The 21,902-nt window shown below is 39.4% G+C and overlaps 1 protein-coding gene and 1 pseudogene across 1 annotated transcript; one reads left to right on the top strand and one right to left on the bottom strand.

The window, feature by feature from the left end:
- Window positions 1-1,570: 1,570 nt before the first annotated feature.
- On the bottom strand, window positions 1,571-2,539 carry LOC113178008 (olfactory receptor 12D3-like; annotated as a pseudogene).
- Window positions 2,540-13,715: 11,176 nt separating this feature from the next.
- LOC113178007 (patr class I histocompatibility antigen, CH28 alpha chain-like) lies at window positions 13,716-18,570 on the top strand. The gene is made up of 6 exons (XM_077801521.1): window positions 13,716-13,794; window positions 14,086-14,355; window positions 14,606-14,881; window positions 15,439-15,714; window positions 15,840-15,952; window positions 18,445-18,570. The coding sequence occupies exons 1-6, from the start codon at window positions 13,731-13,733 to the stop codon at window positions 18,568-18,570; spliced, it is 1,125 nt and encodes a 374-aa protein (XP_077657647.1). The 5' UTR covers window positions 13,716-13,730.
- Window positions 18,571-21,902: the final 3,332 nt, after the last annotated feature.

The raw sequence follows: 21,902 nt of genomic DNA, 5'->3' as shown, positions 1-21,902 counted from the left end.
AAACAGACAAAGCTCTTTTTTGGACAAAAGCTAGGAAAAAAATTGTTACTATATATTCTTTCTGTGACACTGCAGGTCTTTCTTCACAAGTACCCTGCATCTCCATCAATTGACAGCCCCTGAGAACTGTATCAGGACTGGAAACTAAGTGAGGGAGGAATTGTGATTTTTTTTCCATTGAATCAAATTTAATATCAACTTTCAGCTCATCCACTCCTGATACAGAGCAAGCAGTCAATATTCATACTGGTTTGAATAGAACTTTTCCCATGATCAGTTTGTCATTAGCATAAACCATGTAGGTCAAAATTCCCCGATTGCCATTCCAACTTTGCTGCCTGCTACAATAATTTCATCCATTTTTGTCTGACAGATATTCTGCTAATCGCATCTCTAAGGGAATACCGTGTTTCTCTCCACCAACAACCAGCTCATGCCTGTGGACCAGCATCATCATATTATCAAAATAACATATGGCTGAAAAGTGTAGAAGAATTAAGATAGTTTAAGGATATGGGGAAGTACACGTATGTGCACATAGGTACATGTGTCTGTGTAAGAGAGAAAAGTGAAAGACTGTAATGACTCCTGATACCAACTACTTGAAATTAGACCAAATTTCACAGGTTATGAGCACAGTCCTCCAAAAGACTGTCCTCATTCCAGGTATATCTATAGGTTTTGGGATCAGAAATGAACATCCTCACCCATGAACATCTGGCTACAAATTTGGAGGTCTCTAGCACACTCTCAAGTGACTCACAGGACTGAATAAAGTGATATACTTATGATTACAGTTTTATCACAGAAAAGAATACAGAAAGGGGAGACACACCAAGCAAGCTCTGTGAGGGTCCCAAACACAAACCTCCTGTCTTGTTAAGGTATACCCTTTTGACATACTGGTTTTCAAAACTATGGACAATACTGCCATCCAAGAAGCATGCATGAACTTTAGTGTCAAGTTTCTACTTAGGCTTTCTTACATAGGCATAGTTGATTGAATTATTGACCATGTAGCTAAACCCAATATTTAGCCTCCCTCCTCCTCTCGTGAAGGTCAGGGTACTATCACCATGATTCAAAGCCCCAAATCTCCAATGACATGGATAATCATTTGGGTATGATCAGCCCACATCCTAAGCTATCCTGGGGCCTACCACAAAACATGACATGAGGATAAACAAGTATGATCCAGGTGGTTCATGAATAACAAAGACACTTCTGCCACTTGGAAAATTCCTAGGGTTTTAAAAGCTCTATACCAAGAACCCAGGACAAAGACCAGACAAGTTATTTATTATACAACAAGTACCTACTCCCATCCTTCCCTTTTCATCCTACTCTCTTAGTTCTCCATAGGTCTTAATTACCCTGATAAGGGGTACTTATGGGTTTGTTTATTATATTCCCCCACTACATTAAAAGGTAACTTTTATGAGATTGTGGAATTTGGTTTGTTCATTCATATGTTTGTTAAACTCCATGATATAATGCATGTTCAACATTCCTGAGAGAAAAGTAGGAAATCAAATAAAAATTTATTTATTATAATGAAGTCATGAAAGTCTTAATGTAAAACAGATATAAGTCTCATTAGTCCCCTCATAATGCAGTCTTTAAAGAGCTTCCTCCCAGAGATTTTCTTCAGAGCCAACATCACTCCTTTATTCCCAAGGTTGTATATCAGTGGATTCAGCACTGGGGTGACTGCACTGTATATGACAGCCACTGTCTGGTCCTCACTCATGGATGTGGCTGAAGCAGGACGAATATATGTAAAACCCACAGGTCCATAAAAGAGACACACCACCATAAAATGGGAGGCACAAGAGGACAGAGCCTTATGGAGTATCCTGTAGGACCTGTTCTTCAATACAAGGAAGCCAATAATGCAGAAGTAGGAGAGGAGAGTGAGGAAGAAAGCTCCCATGGATGTGCTCCCTGTGAAAACAGAAAGAAGCCACTGGTTGAGTTCTGTGTTACTGCAGGCCAGTTCAGGAGGGGTTTCACATCACACAAGAAGTGGTTGAGTTTCAGAGAATGGCAAAAGTCCAGGTGTGCAGTCATGACGGAATGCATCAGAGCATTGAAGAAGCTAATGAGCCAGGCCACAGCTGCCAGCAGAACACACAGCTGGGGGTTCATGATGACAGTGTAGGGAAGTGGGTTGCAGATGGCCACAAAACAGTCAGCAAGATGGCCTCAGTACTTCAGTACTTCCCAGAAAGTGGAAGAAGTGTAGCTGAGTGATACAGCCTAGGAAAAATATGGCTGTGCACGTGGAGAGCAGGCTCATAAGCACCTTGGGCAGTGTCACAAAAGAATAACAAATATCCAGACAAGAAACTTTTCCCAAAAAGAAATACATAGGAAAATGGAGTTTGAGATCCAAAATAACAATCATTAATATCACTCCATTTCCAACCAAGTTGATCAGGTAAATAATTAAGAACCTCACAAAGAAGACTGGCTGCAGCTTCTGAACACTGGTCAGGCTGAGTAAAAGAAACTCATCCACTGTAGTGACATTCTCCATCACTCTAGAAGTAATTTAGTAGCAAATAAAAAACTAATTAGTTATTTTTTCTAATGCTTAATTTTAAACTGTGGGGCTTAAGTTAAGCAAGTTTACTATTTGGATTAATCTAGGGGTGAACTACAGTATCAGTAATGTTTAAGAATAGCAAAGGGATGGGAATATAGCTCAGTGCTAGAGCACTTGCCAAGCATGCTAGAGTTTCATTCCCAGCACTGGAAAAAAATAGTAAAGCTGGTTTACAAACAACAAAATTAAGGAAGGTCAGCATACCTAGTACATCAATAAAATGACATTAGACTAGTAAAAGCAGCATATTATGAATAGATCAGATATGGGTAAAGGGAACTTTTTATATATGTAGGACCTGACCATAACCTCATGTATAGTATTAGAATTAGAGTTTAGATAAGTTTTAAACATACAAAGGAAATAGCTATTCAATTTGTGATTACAGATTCTAGCAGTAATATAGATGTAATTCAGTAGGAATTTCTCCACTTCTAAGGTGCAAAAATTTCACAGGAGATAGACACAGCCTTCCTGACAACCTAAACCTTCAGTGAAACTAAGAGATAGAAAAGCCCACAAAATTCAAATATTGTATAAACAGAGGGGGTAAAAAAAACACATCAGAATTTGCATCATTAGCTATGGAGAACCAGTCTGAATCATTTGCATCCTCCTTCCTTGAGCAGAGAGGTTCTGACTGTCACTACATCTTGTAGTGACCTGGACATTGTCCTGGTCCTGGAGATTGAGGAAACCTCTTCAGATGTAGGCGTGTCACCTTATGGGTTGAGCTATGCTCATTTGTTCCTTTGTGATATTACCCCTTTGCCCTTTTGGGGATAGAATGTTCCATGGAAACACCCTTTGTGTGTCCCTTTCTCTTTCTCTGACTTTGAGTGTGGCCTTCCTAGATGTCAGTCAACCTGCTGACAACAGACATCATGAAGCTAGACTCAGCCCCTGAAACCTGACCCCTTGCCTCATTTGAATGGCTTCTCCTCAATAAAAGGGTTCAGTGGGTGCTCTCGCTCTCTCTCTCTTTCCACAGACCCCTAAGGTTAGAGGAGCTATCACAAGGCCAAAAGAAAAAGGTATTTCACTGTGTCTGTGATTATTTTATGCCAGCCCAGTTCACCTGGAGTGACCTTGAGTGTTTAGTCATGAGATGCAACCATCTAGAACTTGATGAAGAATTATTAAACTTTAAGCCAAAGGCATGACCCATAAAGAGGAAATTTTAAACAATGACCTCACCACACACACACACCCTAAAAAATATTGCTCTGCAAAACACTCCACTAAAAGAATGCAAAGAGACAAATTGCAGACTAGGAGAAAATATTTTCAAACCACATATTCCATAGAACTCTCAAAACTCAACAGTAGAAAACCTAAAAGTCCAATAAATAATCAGCAAAACACATAAATAGGTATGAACAGAAAATGACATCAGATAGCAAACTACCACATGAGAAGATGTTCATTTTTTCATTAGCACAGTGCAAATTAAAATAATGGAAAGGTATCACAACACATCTATCAAAATGGCAAGAATAAAGATAGTGATGACACCAAATGCTAGTAAGGATGCAGGGAAACTGGATCACAAATTTAACATTAGCCAAGATGTAACATACTTAGCCATATTAAAAAAATGTGTCACTTTCTTACTAAATTAAAAATGAATCTATCATATGACCCAACAATTGTACATCTGGGTATTCTTCCCAGAAAAAAAACTGTGTTTATATAATTATTAGTCATAATATTTAAAGTTGGAAATAGCCCAAATGTTATAATATAACATTTCTATTTGAACCACTTTAATATCTTCTAATTGCATTTGCTTACAAACCCTCCAGGATCCATCTGTGGCTTATCTCTGCAGTCTAAGCTTTGCTATTCCTCAGATCTGACATCCTTGGTAGTTTTCAATTCCACAAATGTGCTAAGGTGTTCTCCAACAGGGATTTCACTCATGCTTGCCCCTTTCCTTGAACATCCTTTACCTCCCCTCTTCCTTAAGATTCAATTGTCTGGTGATCATTGCATCCTACCTTAGGCACTTTCTCCTAATTGTAACACTATGCTGCAGTCCGGCTGCAGCAAAATAACCAGGGGGTGACGAGCAACTTGTATACATTGATACAGCAGGAGTGGGAGCCGTTTATTGTAGGACAGGAGCGGTATATATACATTCCACACAGCCTATCTTAATTAAAATAAACTCAATACAGCAGTCAACCAATAAGGAATCTCCACACTTAATGGCTCGCTGGAGTTACTTCACAAACCACTCCCTCTGGCAAAATGCCAGGCGCCATCCAGACTTGTTTACAGACTCTAACAACACTAGATTTTGTCATTATTAATAATTTCAACCCTCCATCATCTCAATACCAATGCTATTTCAAATTTATTAGTGTTTGAAATTTACCAAGATATCTAGGCACCACCTTCTGTACTCTTTGCCAATCAGGTGTTCGACTCCTCCTTCACGTCAGATGGTGGAGTTTTGACCTTAGTTGATCCTCTTCGTAATTGTCATGATGGTCATCCTATCAGGGAGGCTTTATCTGCAAGTCAATTGCATGTTAATGTGGGTACTGGGATCAATAGCTTGTCAGAATTTACCTTAGTGTGCCTGCACTGTGAAAGGAATCTTCCTTCCCAGACAAATGGAGAGACATATAGCCTTAAATTCTGGCTTCACCTCAACATCAATGGACAGTGTCAAGAGTTAGTCCCATTAATCCTTTTCTTTTGACATGTTTTCCCATTAGCTCCTTTGCTTCTGTTTATTTTGTAGAAATTAACTACCACCCTTTGCTTTCTCAGCCATTTTGAAAGTAGTTTAAAGAAGACCCTAGCCAGGTGCAGTGGCACATGCCTGTAGTCCCAGCAGCTCCAGAGGCTGAGACAGTGGTATTGTGAGTTTAAAGCCAGCTTCAGCAACAGCAAGGCTCTAAGCAACTCAGTGAGACCCTGTCTCTAAATAAAATAAAAAATAGGTCTGGAGATGTGTCTCAGTGGTTGAGTACCCCTAAGTTCAAACCCCAGTACCCTCCCCCCCAAAAAAGACCCTAAAGTAATTTAAAGAACACTTTCAACCTAGCCATGTATTTCACTGCCCATTGCTAGCTACTGCCTAACAATGGGTTAGACTCTCATAACCCAATCATTTCACCTCCAAATGTTCTTGCATTGTTGCATACATAAAGTTTTGGGGAATACCTCATATCCAAACCATAACAATCTTCCTTTGGTCCCCAAAAGCTCATGACCATTCCAAAATGCAAAATACATTTTGTACATTTTCAAGAGTCCCTTCGATTCTTGCTCTTATCAATTCCTATACTTCTCTCTCACATCCCACGTTGGCTATAAATTTTAGGTTTCCCTTGTGTGAAATGTGCTGGCTGAGAAATATAGTGAAAAATCACATGACACAGAAATAATTTTGAAATGCAGGGCAGAATGGTCTGCAATCTTAAGGGTCCTGCTTCAACACTGGAAGGAGAGAGAGAGAGAGAGAGAGAGAGAGAGAGAGAGAGAGAGAGAGAGAGAACCTGCATTTTCAATATTTATACAAAGGAGGCTTCAAAAGGATTTCAATGGAATATTCTTTTGCCAAATAATTTAGAAAGTGGGCTGTCTAAGCCTAATGGGTAACATCCAAGTCCAGGGCTATGAGAGCTGCTTCACTGATATAGTGAGGGCAGAGATCTCATGCCTTGGGCAGTCTACACACAGGAATGCCCAGGATCATTTCCCAAGGGGAGATCTACGTCCCCATTGCTCAGTATCAAGTAAAAGACCACTCAAGTAGCTTCATGGATGGCATACCACAAGTCCCCATAGTCTCAACAGTTGCATAATGCCCAAAAGTTCAAGTCCAAAGTCTCCTCTGAGACTGGACAAGCTTACATTGTAAGAACCTGTAAAAATCAAAAATAATTTATAAGTAATATAAAGGTACAGAGTAAACTATTTCATTCACAAATAGGGGCATAGAAAAAAAGGATAGGACCAAAGCAATACTAAAATTCAACTGGCAAACAAATCTTATAGCTTGACATTTGAGATCTGGGGCACATGGCATGGGGACATTCTGTCTGATTTTAACTATTTCCTTCTTCTACTGATTTTGGTGTTGTTTTGTTCTTCTTTTTCTAAGGCCTTAAGCTGTCATGTTATTTTATTTACTTGATATCTTTCCATTCTTTTAATGTATGCGGTCAATTCTTGCTTGCATCCTGCACAGGCAGTGAAATTGGCTGGATGAGAAATAAAAGCTAAGAAAAATAGAACAAAGAAAAAAATACACAGGATACAGAAAGTAGTTTCAAAAGTAGAGGCAAGCCAATCAGATGGATAGAATTTCTATACTATGGCAAAATGGAGCCCATGCCTGCTTTATGTGTGTGTGTGTGTGTGTGTGTGTGTGTGTGTGTGTGTGTGTGTATATATATATATATATGTATATATATATATATATATATATATATATATATATATAGAGAGAGAGAGAGAGAGAGAGAGAGAGAGAGAGAGAACCCTCATGTAATTCACCCATGGCTTCCTGCAGTCAATGCCATGAACTTTCCTCTTAGAACATACTTTTCCAGAGATTTTGGTACATTGTATCACTGTTATCACATCTAAGTATTTTTTATATGTCTCCTAATTTTTTCTGCTATCTATTCATCATCCAAGAGTATATTACTTAATCTCCAGGAGTTAGAGTAGCTTCTGTTTTTTTTATTTTATTGTTTGTTTTAGTCAGCTTTTTTGCTTCTGGGGCTAGAGGATCTGACCAGCACAATTATAGAGGAGGATCTGATAAGAATGCAAAGTGTTACCTCTATTGTTTTGCATTTGCTAAAATTTGTGTTGTGACCTAAATGTGGTCTATTTTAGAAAATACTCCATGTGCTACTAAGAAGAAAGTGAATTCAGTCATTGAGGGATGAAGTATTCTAAAGATGTCTGTTAGCCCCAAAGTATTCATTGTATAATTTACCTATATAGAATCTTTACTTAATTTTTGTTTGGATGATCTATCCAGTGTCAAAAGTCATCCAGTATTATTGTACTGTGGTCTATTTGATTCTTAATGTTGAAAAGGATTTATTTAATGTAAGTAGATACTTCATTGTTTCAGGCACGAATATTTACAATTGTTATATTTTATTGATATATGATTCTCTTAAGCAGTATAAAATGATCTAATCTCTTATGATTAATTATGTCTTTAAATCCCCTTTATCTGATGTAAAAATGGCAACCCCTGATTCTTTATGAGATCCATGTGAGTGGTATGTTTTTTTCCCATTCTTTCATCTTCAGTCTGTGGATTCTTTGCCTGTGATGTGAGTCTTTGCAGACAGCATGTTGTTTGGTCTTGTTTTTTATTTCAATATGCCAAACTATGTCTTTTGATTGAAGAGTTAAGAATATTTACATTCGATGTTATTATGGAAAGATGATTTTTATTTCCTGCCATTTTGATATATTTCTAATATTTAAGTTGAATTCAATTATCCTTTGACTATTCTTCTAGTGTTGTTCCTCTCTTTGCTGGTTTTCACTTTTATTTTTCATTTCTTCTTCATGAAATATTATATCAAGTATGCTTTATAATCCTGGCTTTCTAGTTATAAATTCTTTTTGCTTTATTTATTATGGAAAGTTTTTTTTTATTTTCATCCTCAATTATGAAGCTTAATTTTTCTGAGGATAGTATTCTTGGTTAGTATCTATTTTCATTTCAAGCTTGGTATATGTTATTTCAAGTTCTCCTTGCTTTTAGGGTCTGGGTTGAGGAATCAGTTGAAATCTGGATTGACTTACTTCTAAATGTGACCAGTCATTTTCTTTGTGAGCCTTTTAAATTCTACTTTTATTCAGTATGTTAGGCATTTTCATAATAATGTGACTTGGAGTGGCTCTGTTTTGATTTTGTGTATTTTGAATACTATATACCTTTTGTGTTTTAATTTGCATTTCATTCTTAAGTTTTGGAAATTTTTCTATTATTTCATTGAAAAAAATGTGTGTTCATTTAGTTTGTATATCAGAGCCTTCATCTATCCCAATAAACCTTAAAATTGGCCTTTTGATGATATCCCAAATTTCTTGAATAATCTATTTGTGGTTTTGTAACACCTTTTCCTTATGGTCAACTGTAATTTCAAGATTATATACTTCATCTTTGAGGTATGAAAATCTGTCCTCAAAGATGTCTAGTCTACTTGTGATGCTTTTCATTGAATTTTTAATTTGATTCATTGATTCCTTCATTTTAAGGATTTTCATTTTAATTCTTTTTCATAATCTCTCTTTATTGAAGTAATCTTTCACCTCCTATATTTCCTCTCTGATTTCACTCTACATCTTTTAGTTCATAGAATGTTTATGAATTTTCTAAATCTCTTCTCTGACATTTCCTCCACTGTAGTGTCAATGAAGTCAATTGTTGGAGCATTATGGGCTGTTTGGGATGGTTTGTTCCCTTGATTTTTTTATATTGTTTTTATGTCTACCCATCTATCAGTATAGTTTTGGCTTCTTCTTTTAAGTGAATAACTATGGAGCTTCTATTTGTTAAGAGCCCTGGGTTGGATGGATGTCTAGATAATGATACTTTAATTCAATGTGTGACTTCTGCTGAGCCAATACCAGCTCCACTTTAAGAGATACCATTGAGCCCTCTTAATTATAATAACTTCTGACCCTAATCTTGTACGATACAACCTTGTAAGAACAAAAACTTATTGCAATTATTCACTGTAGTTCCTCAAATTTAGGTATAAACCTATAATAAAGTTCTGGAACAGGTGAAAAAAATAATCTAGTAGTTAAATTTAGTACACTTACTATAAAAATTATATAGTAAGCAATTATATAAGAATTAATTTAGTAGTTAAATTTAGTAAACTTACTATAACCTTAAGAAAGTTCTAAAAAGTGGGAGGAAAAAAGCGTAGGCAAATGGGGGAGGGAAAAAAACAGAAAAAAAAGGGGGAGTTAAAGGGGTAATAAAAACTATAAAAGGATACTTACACAAAGGTATAAAGGAGAAATAAGTGAACGCGTATATTTAAGGTAGTAGCAAGAGGAGGATAGGGAGTAAAAGAAGCAAGAATAAACTAGAGCTAGAAAAACAACGCTAGGAAGATTGGTTCCAATTAATTCTTTATACCATTACATGAAACATATTCAAATGGGTGGGAGATACAATGTTGACTATTGCAATAACAGTTATCATTCAAGTTAAAAAGTTATTTATATAATCTAAGTTGACACTACAGTTGTTCATACTCTAGGAGGGTGTAGTGTTGTGAGTGGGCTGATTCTAATGTTGCAGAAGTTCAGGATGCAGACTCTGATGTGCCCCTGCGTTTGCTATTGGTCACCAGTCTGTTTGTTCCCCTCTGCTAGATTCTTTCATGGTATTGAAGATCCTGATAGCCTTCTGTGTGTGCAGGAACACTGGTTGTGAATTTTCAACAGGTGTTCTGTGATTCAGAGGTGTTCTCACTGCTGCTTCTGCTCTCTGAGATGCTGTGATGAAGGGTCTCTGGTGGTTCACCTGCAATCCAGTTTACATTCCACCAGGTTATGAATGGTAGGTATTGATTCTCGGTGCTTAATATGTCTGGTATAAATTCCTGTAAATATCCAAATAATGCCCTGTCACTTGCCAGTTGTGATCAGGGATCAGGCTGGGCACCTATTGTGGATAGATATCCAACCTTCCTACTGTGTAGCCTCTGCCAATTTCCCACTGGGTCTGTTAGTCACTGGATATTCAGGCAGCTTACCTCTAATATGGGTGCTGCAATCCCAGGGACTATACCTGGGCTTCCCATGATGCTTCCCCTAAGTACTAGAGGTCAGGGCCTGGTAAATCAGCTTTCTTTGGTTTTGGGGCCAAAGGGGCTTCATTGTAGCCTTTGAGTTCAATAAGCTTGTGCAGAGCTTTTTGCCCTTGCCTGGGTCCCAGGAGGCTGAGCAGGGCGAGGTACACTTCCCCAGCCCAGGTCCCCACCAACTCACTCCATTCTTTTGTTCAGGGAGAATTGGACAATAAGGAGGGACTTTCAGAGATTTATGACTAGTAGAGGTCCCTCTAGAAGTAATTTCTGTCCAGATCCTTAAAAGAGCCCACTGCAGTGGGGTCTTCCCTCTGATTTATGTTGCAGCTCTGTGGGCAGGGAAAGATGTTGTGCTGATTTAAGAGGATAACTGGTGGGCTGCAGGCTCCAAAAGATATCTGAACCACACCCTCAGCTTCATCTTTATGGTTTGGTTTTAAGGGGTTTGTGCTATTTTAAAGTACTTTCTGAATTTTAAATTTTGTTAATCTTTTCTATAGTTTTTCAACAATTGTTTTAAGTGAGTGAGTTTAAAAGAATGTCCATTCCCCACTCTCTCTTTCTCTCTCTGATGTGCCCAACACACACACATAATCTACAGGTTCAGGTTAGAATACTCTTGAATCTTGTTTTCTCCTCTGGTAACCAACCTTTCAGTCTCTCCAGGTCTCAGACTATGTAGTTGAGTCTTAGACCCTTTATTTTATCACCCACCTCTAAAATCTGCTTTTATTCTCTGCCTTCTTTGTTCGGAGGAAATCATTGGGACTTGCTGCTCAATTCACTTCTGCCATCTTCCCCCACCTAACATTTTATGAGACCTAAGCATCTGTGAATTTTTATATCCCTGGGTTGGAGGGTGGCCCTGAAACCAATCATTCATTGTCCATATGAGGGTTGTACTTCAATCTATAAATCACAATGTACCTTTTTTGGAATAGGAGATTGTAAACTGAAGACTTCATGTAAGCACTGTCAAAAAACAATATCTAGTAGTTCATATGGCTATTTATATTTAAAGTTAATAAACTTTAAAAAGTGAACTGTTTAGCACTCTAGCCACATTTCAGGTGCTCAATAACCACATGTTAACTGTGGTTATCATCCTGGACTGCATATAGAGCACAATTTCATTATTATAGAATGTTTTCTTGTACAACAATGCTGAAATGAAATGACTGAAAGTTTATGAATTCCCAAAATTCATATGTTAAAAGATAATCCCCAATGAGATGGTATTTGTAAGTAAGGTTTACTGTATGTGATTGGATCATGAGAGCAGAGCTCTTATAATAGTTCTTATGATAGTTCTAATCCCATTCATTATAAAATCTCCCTAGCCCCTTGTTCACCATTCAGTGATACATTGAAAAAACAGCTATTTATGAGGAAGAGGGTACTCACCACACAGATTGTCCAAAACCTTGATTCTGAACTTCCTGACCTTGAGAAATGTGACAAATAAATTTCTGTTGTTTATAAGCTACCCAGTGTATAGTACATTTGTTATATATAGCAACCTCATGGACTAAGTTGACTGCTCTTGATGCTATCTGGGCCACAGGTTAAGTCAATAAGATCCATTTAAAATGAAAGGGCCAATATTATTTCTTGCACAGATTGCACAAGATTTCTGTCTGGAGTATGAATACATAGAACTGAAATGGGTCATAAGTGAATCTCTTATCTAATGCCTTTAAAAACAAAGGGTCCCCAGTTCCAAAAAGAAAAACACATGTTCCTTCAGTTCTATTCCCAGACTGAAGACACTTTGTTCACATCAAATTTTTAGGGGATGAATTTTCCTCTAGAAGAGTCCAGGGATAGAGCACAAAGTTTGAGAAGCAGGAATCCATATAAAGAAGAGAAATTCTGGGAAATGAAGTGGCAAAGAGTATGGGGGCAGTGGAGTACTCTCTGTGGTTTACTCAGAGCAGCAGTTCTCAAACTGTGGTATATGGAACCCTTAAATTTCTGAGATCCTTTCACAGGATCTACAAGGTCAAAACTATTTTTATAACATTACTAAAACATTATTTTCACTGAAATAAAATTCAGCAAGAATGGAGCTACAGTACTAAACTTTAAGAGTAGTTATTGTAATTTTTTTACCACCTCTTAATTACAGAAGAAGAAGAAGTCACTTTCATATAAACATGTCTAGAATGAAGGATTAAAAAATATTAACTACAGTAAGTCTCTAGTCTAGGGTTCACATTTTTTTAAATATCTTATATGATTAAATGGGAAATACACATAAAGCCTACTACATTCCAAATTGGGATGTTTATGTCAATGAAATCATTTTTTAAACAGTATCAGTTTGTTTTATAGAATATCACTTTTACTTGAAAGAATGAATGACAGAAAAACTATGATTATTTAGACTTGTATATCTGACTGACATTAAAATCTATAGACACATCTATAGATTTTAATTCAACAGAATTCCAAAAGTTCAGTGACAATGCTTCAGGATCTGCATTGCAAATAACCTTTAAGAAGTTGACATGTCATTTTAGGTATTCATTCAAAGATGAATACCCACAATTATCCAAAAACATTATTAAAAGTGGTTCCTCTTACATACTGGTATGAGGTTAGCTTTTTTTCATATATTTCAATCAAAATTATAGGTTAAATGCAGAAATAGATACAAAAATACATAGGTCTTCTAATAAAACAGACATGAAAAGGACTTATAAAAATGTGAAGTGTAAAGAAAGTCCAGCTTCCACTTTATTACTTTATTTTTAAAAAATAGTTATTTCTCTAAAACTATTTTTCTGTTAACACGCAATAAGTTATTAATTTGCTAGATAGATTATTTTTAAAAGGTTTAATTTCTAATGTGATAAATATTGATAACTATAATACACATAAACAAAATTACCTTGGGGAGCCTACTTAATTCCTAAGAATTAAGAGATCCTGAAACCAAAATGTTTAAGAACTGCTGACTTAGCACCTGAGGCAGGACTTTGAAAGACTAAGTGCCTAAAGAGTCTTCAAGGCAAGAGGAGAGAGCTTAAACTAGGCAAAATCCCCAGGTCCCAGGCATGGCTCTCAGGGTCCCAGGACCTAGGAGGGTGTGCAAAGAAGCCTAGAGTTGGGAAATACCTTGGGGATTTCCTCAGTTTTCACTTTTGCTTCTGCCTGGAACTCGTGATAGGGCCCCAGTACCCCTATTGCGGGTAGGATTCATAGAGAAGCCAGTCAGCGAGGCCTTAGGTTCCTGGTTATGAAATACAAAGGGAGGGAGCAGGACTGATTGTCCCCAAACAGGAAGGATCAGAGCCATGGAGCCCCGAGCCCTTCTCCTACTGCTGTTCGGAGCCCTGGCACTGACCAATACCTGGGCTGGTGAGTGCGAGATCAGGGGGAAAAAAAGAAAAAGACCTCTGCTCGGGAGAGGCAAGGGGACCACCCTGAGCGGACGCAGAACTCTGGGAAGCCGGGTCTTCTGGACCACAAACCCAGACCCCTCCCCGGGTCCCCATCTCCTGAGTAGTGTGAGTGGCCCCTTCCCTCACTCCCTTCTGCCTCCCCGCGCTTCCCATCTCACAAGCCCTGGCGCCCTGCTACTTCTTTCCAGGCTTTCTCAGCCTGGGACCCAAGGTCCGGCGCTAGGTCTCAATCGCTCCCCTCCCCCAGGTTCCCATTCTCTAAAGTTTCTCATCACTGCCATGTCGCGACCCCTCCGCGGGGAGCCTCACATCATCGAAATCGGCTACGTAGACGACACGCCATTCTTGCGATTTGAGTTCGACGCCTCAATTCGGAGGATGGAGCCACAGACTCCTTGGATGGAGCTGGAGGGGAGGGAGTATTGGCACCGGGAGACACAGTATGCCAGAGGACTACAACAGATTTACCGAGACGGCCTGAAGATTCTGCTCAGCTACTACAACCAGAGCGACGACGGTGAGTGACCTCTGGCCAGGGTTCCAAGTAACAACCCCTCCTCTTCTCCCACTTCCCTGCCAAATCCTCCAGAAACTCCTCGTGGTCTGAGACTCATGGCAATAGTGTCAGACCCTCTCACCTATGAAAAATGTGGGGCTTTGGTTTCATTTACTGTTTCCGGTATGGAAAAGATCTCACTAGTCACCTCCAGTCGTCTGAAGCGAGGGCCGGAGTAGGTGGGGGGTACCTAATCGTGGGACGGGATCAGTGTCTCACACCTTCCAGAGGGTGTACGGGTGCGACGTGGGACCAGACTGGCGCCTCCTCCGTGGGCACTGGCAGTACGCCTATGACGGCACCGATTACATTGCTCTGAATGAGGACCTACGCTCCTGGACCGTGGCAGACACGGCAGCTCAGATCACCCAGCGCAAGTGGGAGGCCGAGGGAGTGACGGAGACAAACAGGGCCTTCCTGGAATGGGAGTGCGTGGAGACACTCCGCAAGCACCTGGAGAACGGGAAGGAGACGCTGCAGCGCGCAGGTATCAGCGGCAGCGGGGCAACTTGGAGATCTCCTGTACATTCCCCCATGCGCCTCTTGCAAGTAAAGAATAGTGTCCTCCCTCTGATCCAAAAGGGTATGAGTTCAACTTGGTTTCCAAAAGCTGTACCAGAGAGTGACTCTAAGAACCACACTTCTCTTAATTACACCAAGGGGTCCTAGGGCTGGAGGGAAGACAATCCTTAAAATAAGTGATCAGTTTCCTTTGACTCTGGCAGCAACCTCGGGCATCCCAGGGTGACTTTCAGGCTTTGTTCTTTATCCCAACCCAATGACTTTGGAAGTCTGAGGCCATCTTTTCCTCAGCTGTCAGCCTCCACTCAGTTCAGAATCTAAAGCATTTCTTAGAAGCTTGGAGCATCTTCCTCTTGGCTGTCTCACCCTAATTCTAGAACATAAGAAAAAATAGGAATATTATCCCAGATTCCTGAATCCTGCTTAGTGTCTGGGTGTTGGGCTCCCACCTCACACCTATTGTCCTGTCCATTCTTCAGTGCCCCATGCAAAATGTCCCAATTAACTGAGTCTTATCTGCAGATCTCCCATTGACATATGTCACCCACCACCCCATCTCTGACCATGAGGTCACCCTGAGGTGCTGGGCTCTGGGGTTCTACCCTGCGGAGATCACCCTCACTTGGCAACGGGATGGGGAGGACCAAACCCAGGAAATGGAGCTTGTGGAGACCAGGCCTGCAGGGGATGGAAAATTCCAGAAATGGGCAGCTGTGGTGGTATCTTCTGGAGAAGAGCAGAGATACACGTGCCATGTGCAGCATGAGGGGTTGCCTGAGCCCCTCATCCTGAAATGGGGTAAGGAGGGGATGAGGGCACAGGGCCTGTGGTCAGGAAAACAGGAGCCATTCTTTGGAGACCCTCAGCAGGGTCAGGGCTGAAAACTGAGAGCCAGGGTCACTTATCCTCCCTTCCTTTCCCAGAGAGGTCTCCCCAGTTCTCCATCACCTTTGTGGTAATGGTTGCTGGTCTGGTTCTCCTTGGAGCTGTTGCTGCTGTTATGATGTGGAGGAAGAAGAACTCAGGTAGGGTAAGGGTGAGGTCTCAGTTTTCTTTCCCAGTGAGGATTCCAAGCCCCAGGTAGTTTTTCTTGACTTTTTAACTAAGAAGGGTTTGACCCACAAAAGACATGATACTGAAAGCCATAATCTCAAATGTTTAAATCTCCAAAAGATTAAAACTCCAAAACTATAAGTCTGGGGAAAAAATTTTAATTTTAATTCACTGAAAGATATTTATTAGCATTTTCAAAAGGGATTTATTTTAGAGACATGACAGAACATGTCAGAAACTACTTTACACCATTAAATATGCAATAACATATTTTTTAATGAATAAATGTGCAGATATACTAACAACATTTGCACAAGTATAACAATTATGAGCAGATGAACCATATTCCTAAATAGGTGAACAAGCAAAATGTGTGAATACCTATCACTATAGTTAGTAACTGTGTATCCCAGTATTATACCTGCAGTAATCTGAAATACTGTATTAGACAACCTAAATCTTTTGACAAGGTAAATGAGAATGCACAAGAAATCACCATCAAATATGCAGTTATCAAAAAGAAAGTCAAAACCTTGAGAAGTTTTTGTCTTTCACAAATGTAGATATACAAAAGGACATTTCTATTCATCAAGAAAATTTCAGTGTTTTTACATACATGTAACAATGCTTACACACAGCCAACATTCTGATAATGTACTTTCACAGTCACATTTGCAAAAATCATAAAATAAATTGAGACTCTCTGAAAGCCTTATACAGTTTATACCTCCATTATTAGATGTTGTAAAGATAAAATAAAAAACAGGAAAAATTTTAAATAATGATGATAGTTTTAAATAGTGGGGGAAAACTAAGAAGAACTTGAAATATGAAAAAATTACAGGGACAGAATACAATAATTAATGGACATAGTTCATAAAAACTGATACACTTTCATGATCATTAACTATATTCTGAACTCTCGTATCATAATGAGTAGTGGCTCTTTTTTTTCTTTTAAGCTGTGGCTTTTCTTGGAGAATATGTTCACATTCATTTTTTTATGTGGCAATACTGTTTTTGAATTCTTCCAAGATTTGATATACACTGATATAATAATTCCCTATTAATTTTTGCAATCTGCTGTGCCACACTTCTGTATTGTTTGGGGTGTGTGGAAACCCATCTGTATGCACTCAAAAACACCACAAGCTGAGCAGAAGCAATACTGGTGATTGTACACCATTAATTAAAAGTCTTCATCTCTATATAATTATCAGTAACATCACTGGCTCCTTCAGACAAAAACATCTTTAATTCATTAAAAGCTTCATCACCTGAAGAGATGCCAATGTAGACAAATGACACACTCTTGTACATGTTTTTGTTGTAGCTTGTATTGCTTGGCCAATTCCCCAGAATTTGGCTTTCTACCCCCGCCTAATATAAATAGCCTTTTTCCCACAAAGGAATTTACAGTGGGAAATCGGCTTTCAGCATTTTAACATTTGGGATTTTAATTGTTGAGGGTTATGATTTTTAAGATTTTAGACTTTAGAGACTTAAATGTTTCAGAATTCAACACATCAGTTTCTAGCATTGAAGATTGTGACTTTCAGAATATGATCAGCACAGACTGGGAAGTACCATCCACACACAGGTGCTTACCCAGCTTGGAGCCTGTTTACTGATATTTACATTACTGTAAAGCAATGTGAAAATGAAGGACAAATTTATCACCCGGTTATTGTAGTGATACAGACTTATTTCCCAAAAGCCAGAGGTCAGAAGAAAAAGCCCTGCTGAGGTCAGACTTTCAGGAGGACAACTGGTTCAGTTCCTGCATATCTCCTGTCCTCGTGCCTTCTGATCCTTCCCTGGGTCTGCAATTACAGTTCTGGAAACTTCCCTAGGTCTAGGATTTGCACATTCCTGTACACTTTTGGCCTTGTCTCCTCCTAGGTCTCTCACAGGATTTTTTTTTTCTTTGTAAAGGTAGAAAAAGAGAGAGCTATGCTCAGCCTGCCTGTAGGTTTAAAGGGGTTGATCCTAAGACCCTTGGGATAGTATATTTGGGAGTCCATGGGGGAGTTAACCGACTCCATAATCTCTCCTTTAGCCATATCTCCCGTAGGATCTGATAAGTCACTCACAACTTGAAGAGGTGAGTCACTGGAAAGCATGAAGAGGGAAAGAAGGTGGGGCAAAGAGGACATGACTGGGTTACAGGGACTTTCTAAATTTGAACCTTTCAGAATGTTGCCACTTATAGGTACTGATCTGATTTGTTCATGATTACTTTATTCTACAGTGCAAAACAGCTGTCATGGGTAGAATTGAACCATACAAGATTTGTTCACATCTCTCCATCCTGACAATAGTTTCAAGAGCTCCTGATTTCTCAATGTGAAGTTCACATCTGACTATATCTATGTGTCTATGTTGCTATCAGCATAATGTAAGGAAATAAGAACAGTCCATCCCTGATCATCAAGACCCCTGCCCCACACTTATCTGTATTCTCTTCCCCTGTAGACTTTCCTGTTCCAGCAGACACAGGGCTGGGATGCCTCTGTGTGGACAAGTGCATGGAGTATTGCATACATGGCATATGTTAAGGGCATCTGGTGGCAAACCATTCCCCTTGTGCTAGGCGCGTAAGTGACAATCCACTTACCCTATAGGCACAGCCCTGGGCGTGAAGCTGCATGTTGCAGTCCCTGTGCTTGCTCCATGGTCCGCTCTTCAATTGCTCACTGCAAGGACAGGTGGCCAGAAATTGTATCGGTGGCTGCCTATAATCTACTTAGCTACTGCCTGAGTATATATACATGGTAACTGCTGCAATAAAATCAGACCTGCTTCCTGCTTGTCTCTGGAGGTCTTGATTAGCGACTCCATAGCCACACTCTCCTCTACCCTGTTCCGTGGACCAGAGAGAGCCCATGCATGCTTCTACCCCTGTCTTAACTTTATGTTGCACTGTGCTGCCACTTCTTACTTCCCTGTTGAAAATGAGAATCTGAATATGGATTTGTTCTGTAAATTCTAGCTATGAGGTGTGGTTGATGGGTTTATTAAAGGAGAGGAACATTCTCCTTTGAAAAAGAAAATAAAATCTGAAAACTTTGAGAATACATGTTATTTGTTGTACTGAATCCATTACATGTAGGAACCAGAGAAGGCTGTGAAAAACCTAGTGTGGACCAGGCTATGTCCATTAAGTATTCAGTCTGTCATGGGCTTAGATACAGTTGCTCCCTGGCTGGGTCATCTTCACCTCCTTTGTCCTTGTCCCTCATTAGAACAGTATTCCACCAGGACCTGTGATTATAAGGATACAGAGTTTTGTCCTCTGTCTGGTACCAGAGGCAGTGAGGGATTTATGTGGCTGACTCAATCTTGGCTCAAACCTAAGCCCTGACATTAAGTCTCCATCTTTTATGTGTTTTTGTTTTATATAGGGGACTATGACTGTTCTTGTTAGTTGTAGAAGTTTTGATCTCATTCTTCTATGAGTGTGCCTATCTCTGTAGCAACAGGAAGCAGTTTGTCATTGGAGGGGCCCAGGACAGTTCTTGCACACAGTCTCTGCTGACAAGTGGTGAATTTTCAGACTCCTCCATCTTGTGACTTCCTTCAGGGGTATTTTCTGGATTGTATTTTTCATCTTTTTCTCAATATTTTAAGGGAACCAGATTCTAAAATTAGCAGAGAGAATGGATTTTATAATATCTCATCTAAATATATTTTTTAATATCTCAAATTCCTATTAGTTTTCTGTCTTTTCTGATCACCTGTCCTTTTTCCCTATCTTTAGCTCTAACTAGCGTAGCCCTTGTTCCAATTCAACCTGTGGATTTATAAAGCAGAGTCTAATTTAGATTTTTATTTGGTTGGAATATAAGATGAATAAGTCAAGAATTGTCCTATTTTGAAGAGAAAAATGCTGTCCTATGCTGTAGAGTGCGGGAAGGGCGGTATGAAATAGCAGGAAGAAGGGAGTGAAGGAGGAGGGAGGGCAGCACTTGTAAGAATAGCCTAGTTGGTCCTGACCTCAGTGTGAAAATGAAGGACATTCACTACAGCTGCCTCAGAGCAGTGTTTGCTCCTCTGAGACTCCATAAATAAAGATAGTGTCCCTAGAATAAGGAGGTGTTCTATAGGAGTCATTCATTCAACTGGCATTTGTTGAGCATAGGCTATATGATATGCTATATTTTCATCTATAATGCAGCAGGAACTAAAAAAGAGTTTAAAACTTCCAATGTTTTAGAGCATGGGTTCTGGTGGTAAGAGGCAGATTAAATAAATACAATTAAATAAATGCTCTGATTAAATAAATAAGAACACTGTTCAGGTTAGGAGATTGTAATTGTTATAGGGAAGGTGATCCTGAGTGTGGGTGTATGGAGCCTGGGAAGATGGCTGTTTTACAGGACTGGCAGAGTGATCGTCACTGGCAAGGTGGCCTTTGAGGATATTTGAAAGACATGAAAGAATTTGTCAAAGAGTCTAAAGGAAGCTTTTCCTAAGCCAGAGGAGATTGGGGGAATTCCTTACATGCTGATACCCCTAGGGTAGGATCCTGTCTGTGTGTTCTGGGGAGAACAAAGACTCTAGTGTGTCCTGAACATAATAATTGAAAAATTAGATGTATGGCCAGACCTGGAGGTATGGCCAGCTTCTAGGTCTGGAGGATACTGAAAAGTTCTGTTACCACCTCAAGAAGGGAGTCACAGACATTCCTGTGCACAGCGATCCCCTGAGTGTCACCTTGACACATGGTCTAAGGTACAGCAGGAGATTGCTATGTATGGCAAGGTGTTACTGATGCTGCTGGTCTGCAAATCATACTTGCAGGAGCAAGAATATAGAAAAGGATTCCCCAGTTATGTTTCTCCCCTGTAAGACTTATTAAATAAGTGAATCCTAAAATCTAGAACCAATATTCTGACACAGTGGGTCTGTAGAGAGACCTGAGAATTGTTTAATAAGCTTTACTCCAGCAATCCTGGTACTCAGACAGGAATTACTGAATTCAGTGATCAGAATAGCTAGAGTGGAGATTCCACATTTAAATATTATTTTTTTTTCCTGGGAAAGAAGAAGGAATAAATGTTTTGCCAATTATGAGACATGTTGTTGAGAGAAAAAATGCCATTTTCTCTACAGGGGTGCAGCCAAGTGGAAAATACAGAAAGAAGCTCTCAGCTTAGGATAATGTAAATCTCAAATTTTGCTGTCCCAAACCATTTCCCAGACTGATCTCTCACTCACAGCTTGCAATAAAGAATAGAATGCTGGTTTTTCCCATTTAAACATAAAGGATTTTATATATGTAATATTACAATTCATTTTATTTTGGAAAATTCCACAGAACCAACTGGCCTTAAGGCTATACAACCAGAAACAGATCCATAATACCACTCTAGGTCAAGTCCTATTTAGGCTTCACCGTCCCTACTGCCAGACACAGATGCCACTACTCACACCACTGACATCTTGATGCTGGACACTGGACCTGCAGGTGGGACTACTTTCCTTCTGCTCCTGAAAACTAGGCATCACTATTGCCATTCACACTACCCTTGCTAAATCATTCTGCACAGTCCCAGCCTCTCCGTGTCATCAGGTTGAGGGACAGAGTTCAGCATGTGGTCATCTGACCAGTGGAATTAAAGCTTCATGCAATATCTATTTGCAAGAATGTTTAAGAAAGTGAGTTGCATCCCTTATGGAGGGAAGAGGTATTTGCCTCCTTACCAAGACTCCCTAAGTGTGAAGTTTCCCTAAGGTAGAAAGAGAGTCTAGGAGCTAGAGGTAAAAGAATGAGGGATGGAAAAAGAATGGTAAATTAAGGGCTGGGGGTGTAACTAGTGATAGAGTGCATGCTTAGCATGAACAAGGCCCTGGGTTCAATCCCCTGTATGAAAAAGAATAAAAAGGAGAAATAGAAGACAAATTAGGATTAAAAAAAAAACAGGTCTGTA

This window comes from Urocitellus parryii, chromosome 8 (assembly GCF_045843805.1).
Source record: "Urocitellus parryii isolate mUroPar1 chromosome 8, mUroPar1.hap1, whole genome shotgun sequence".
NCBI classification, from domain to species: Eukaryota; Metazoa; Chordata; class Mammalia; order Rodentia; family Sciuridae; genus Urocitellus; species Urocitellus parryii.
This window is presented reverse-complemented; position numbering and strand designations above follow the sequence as displayed.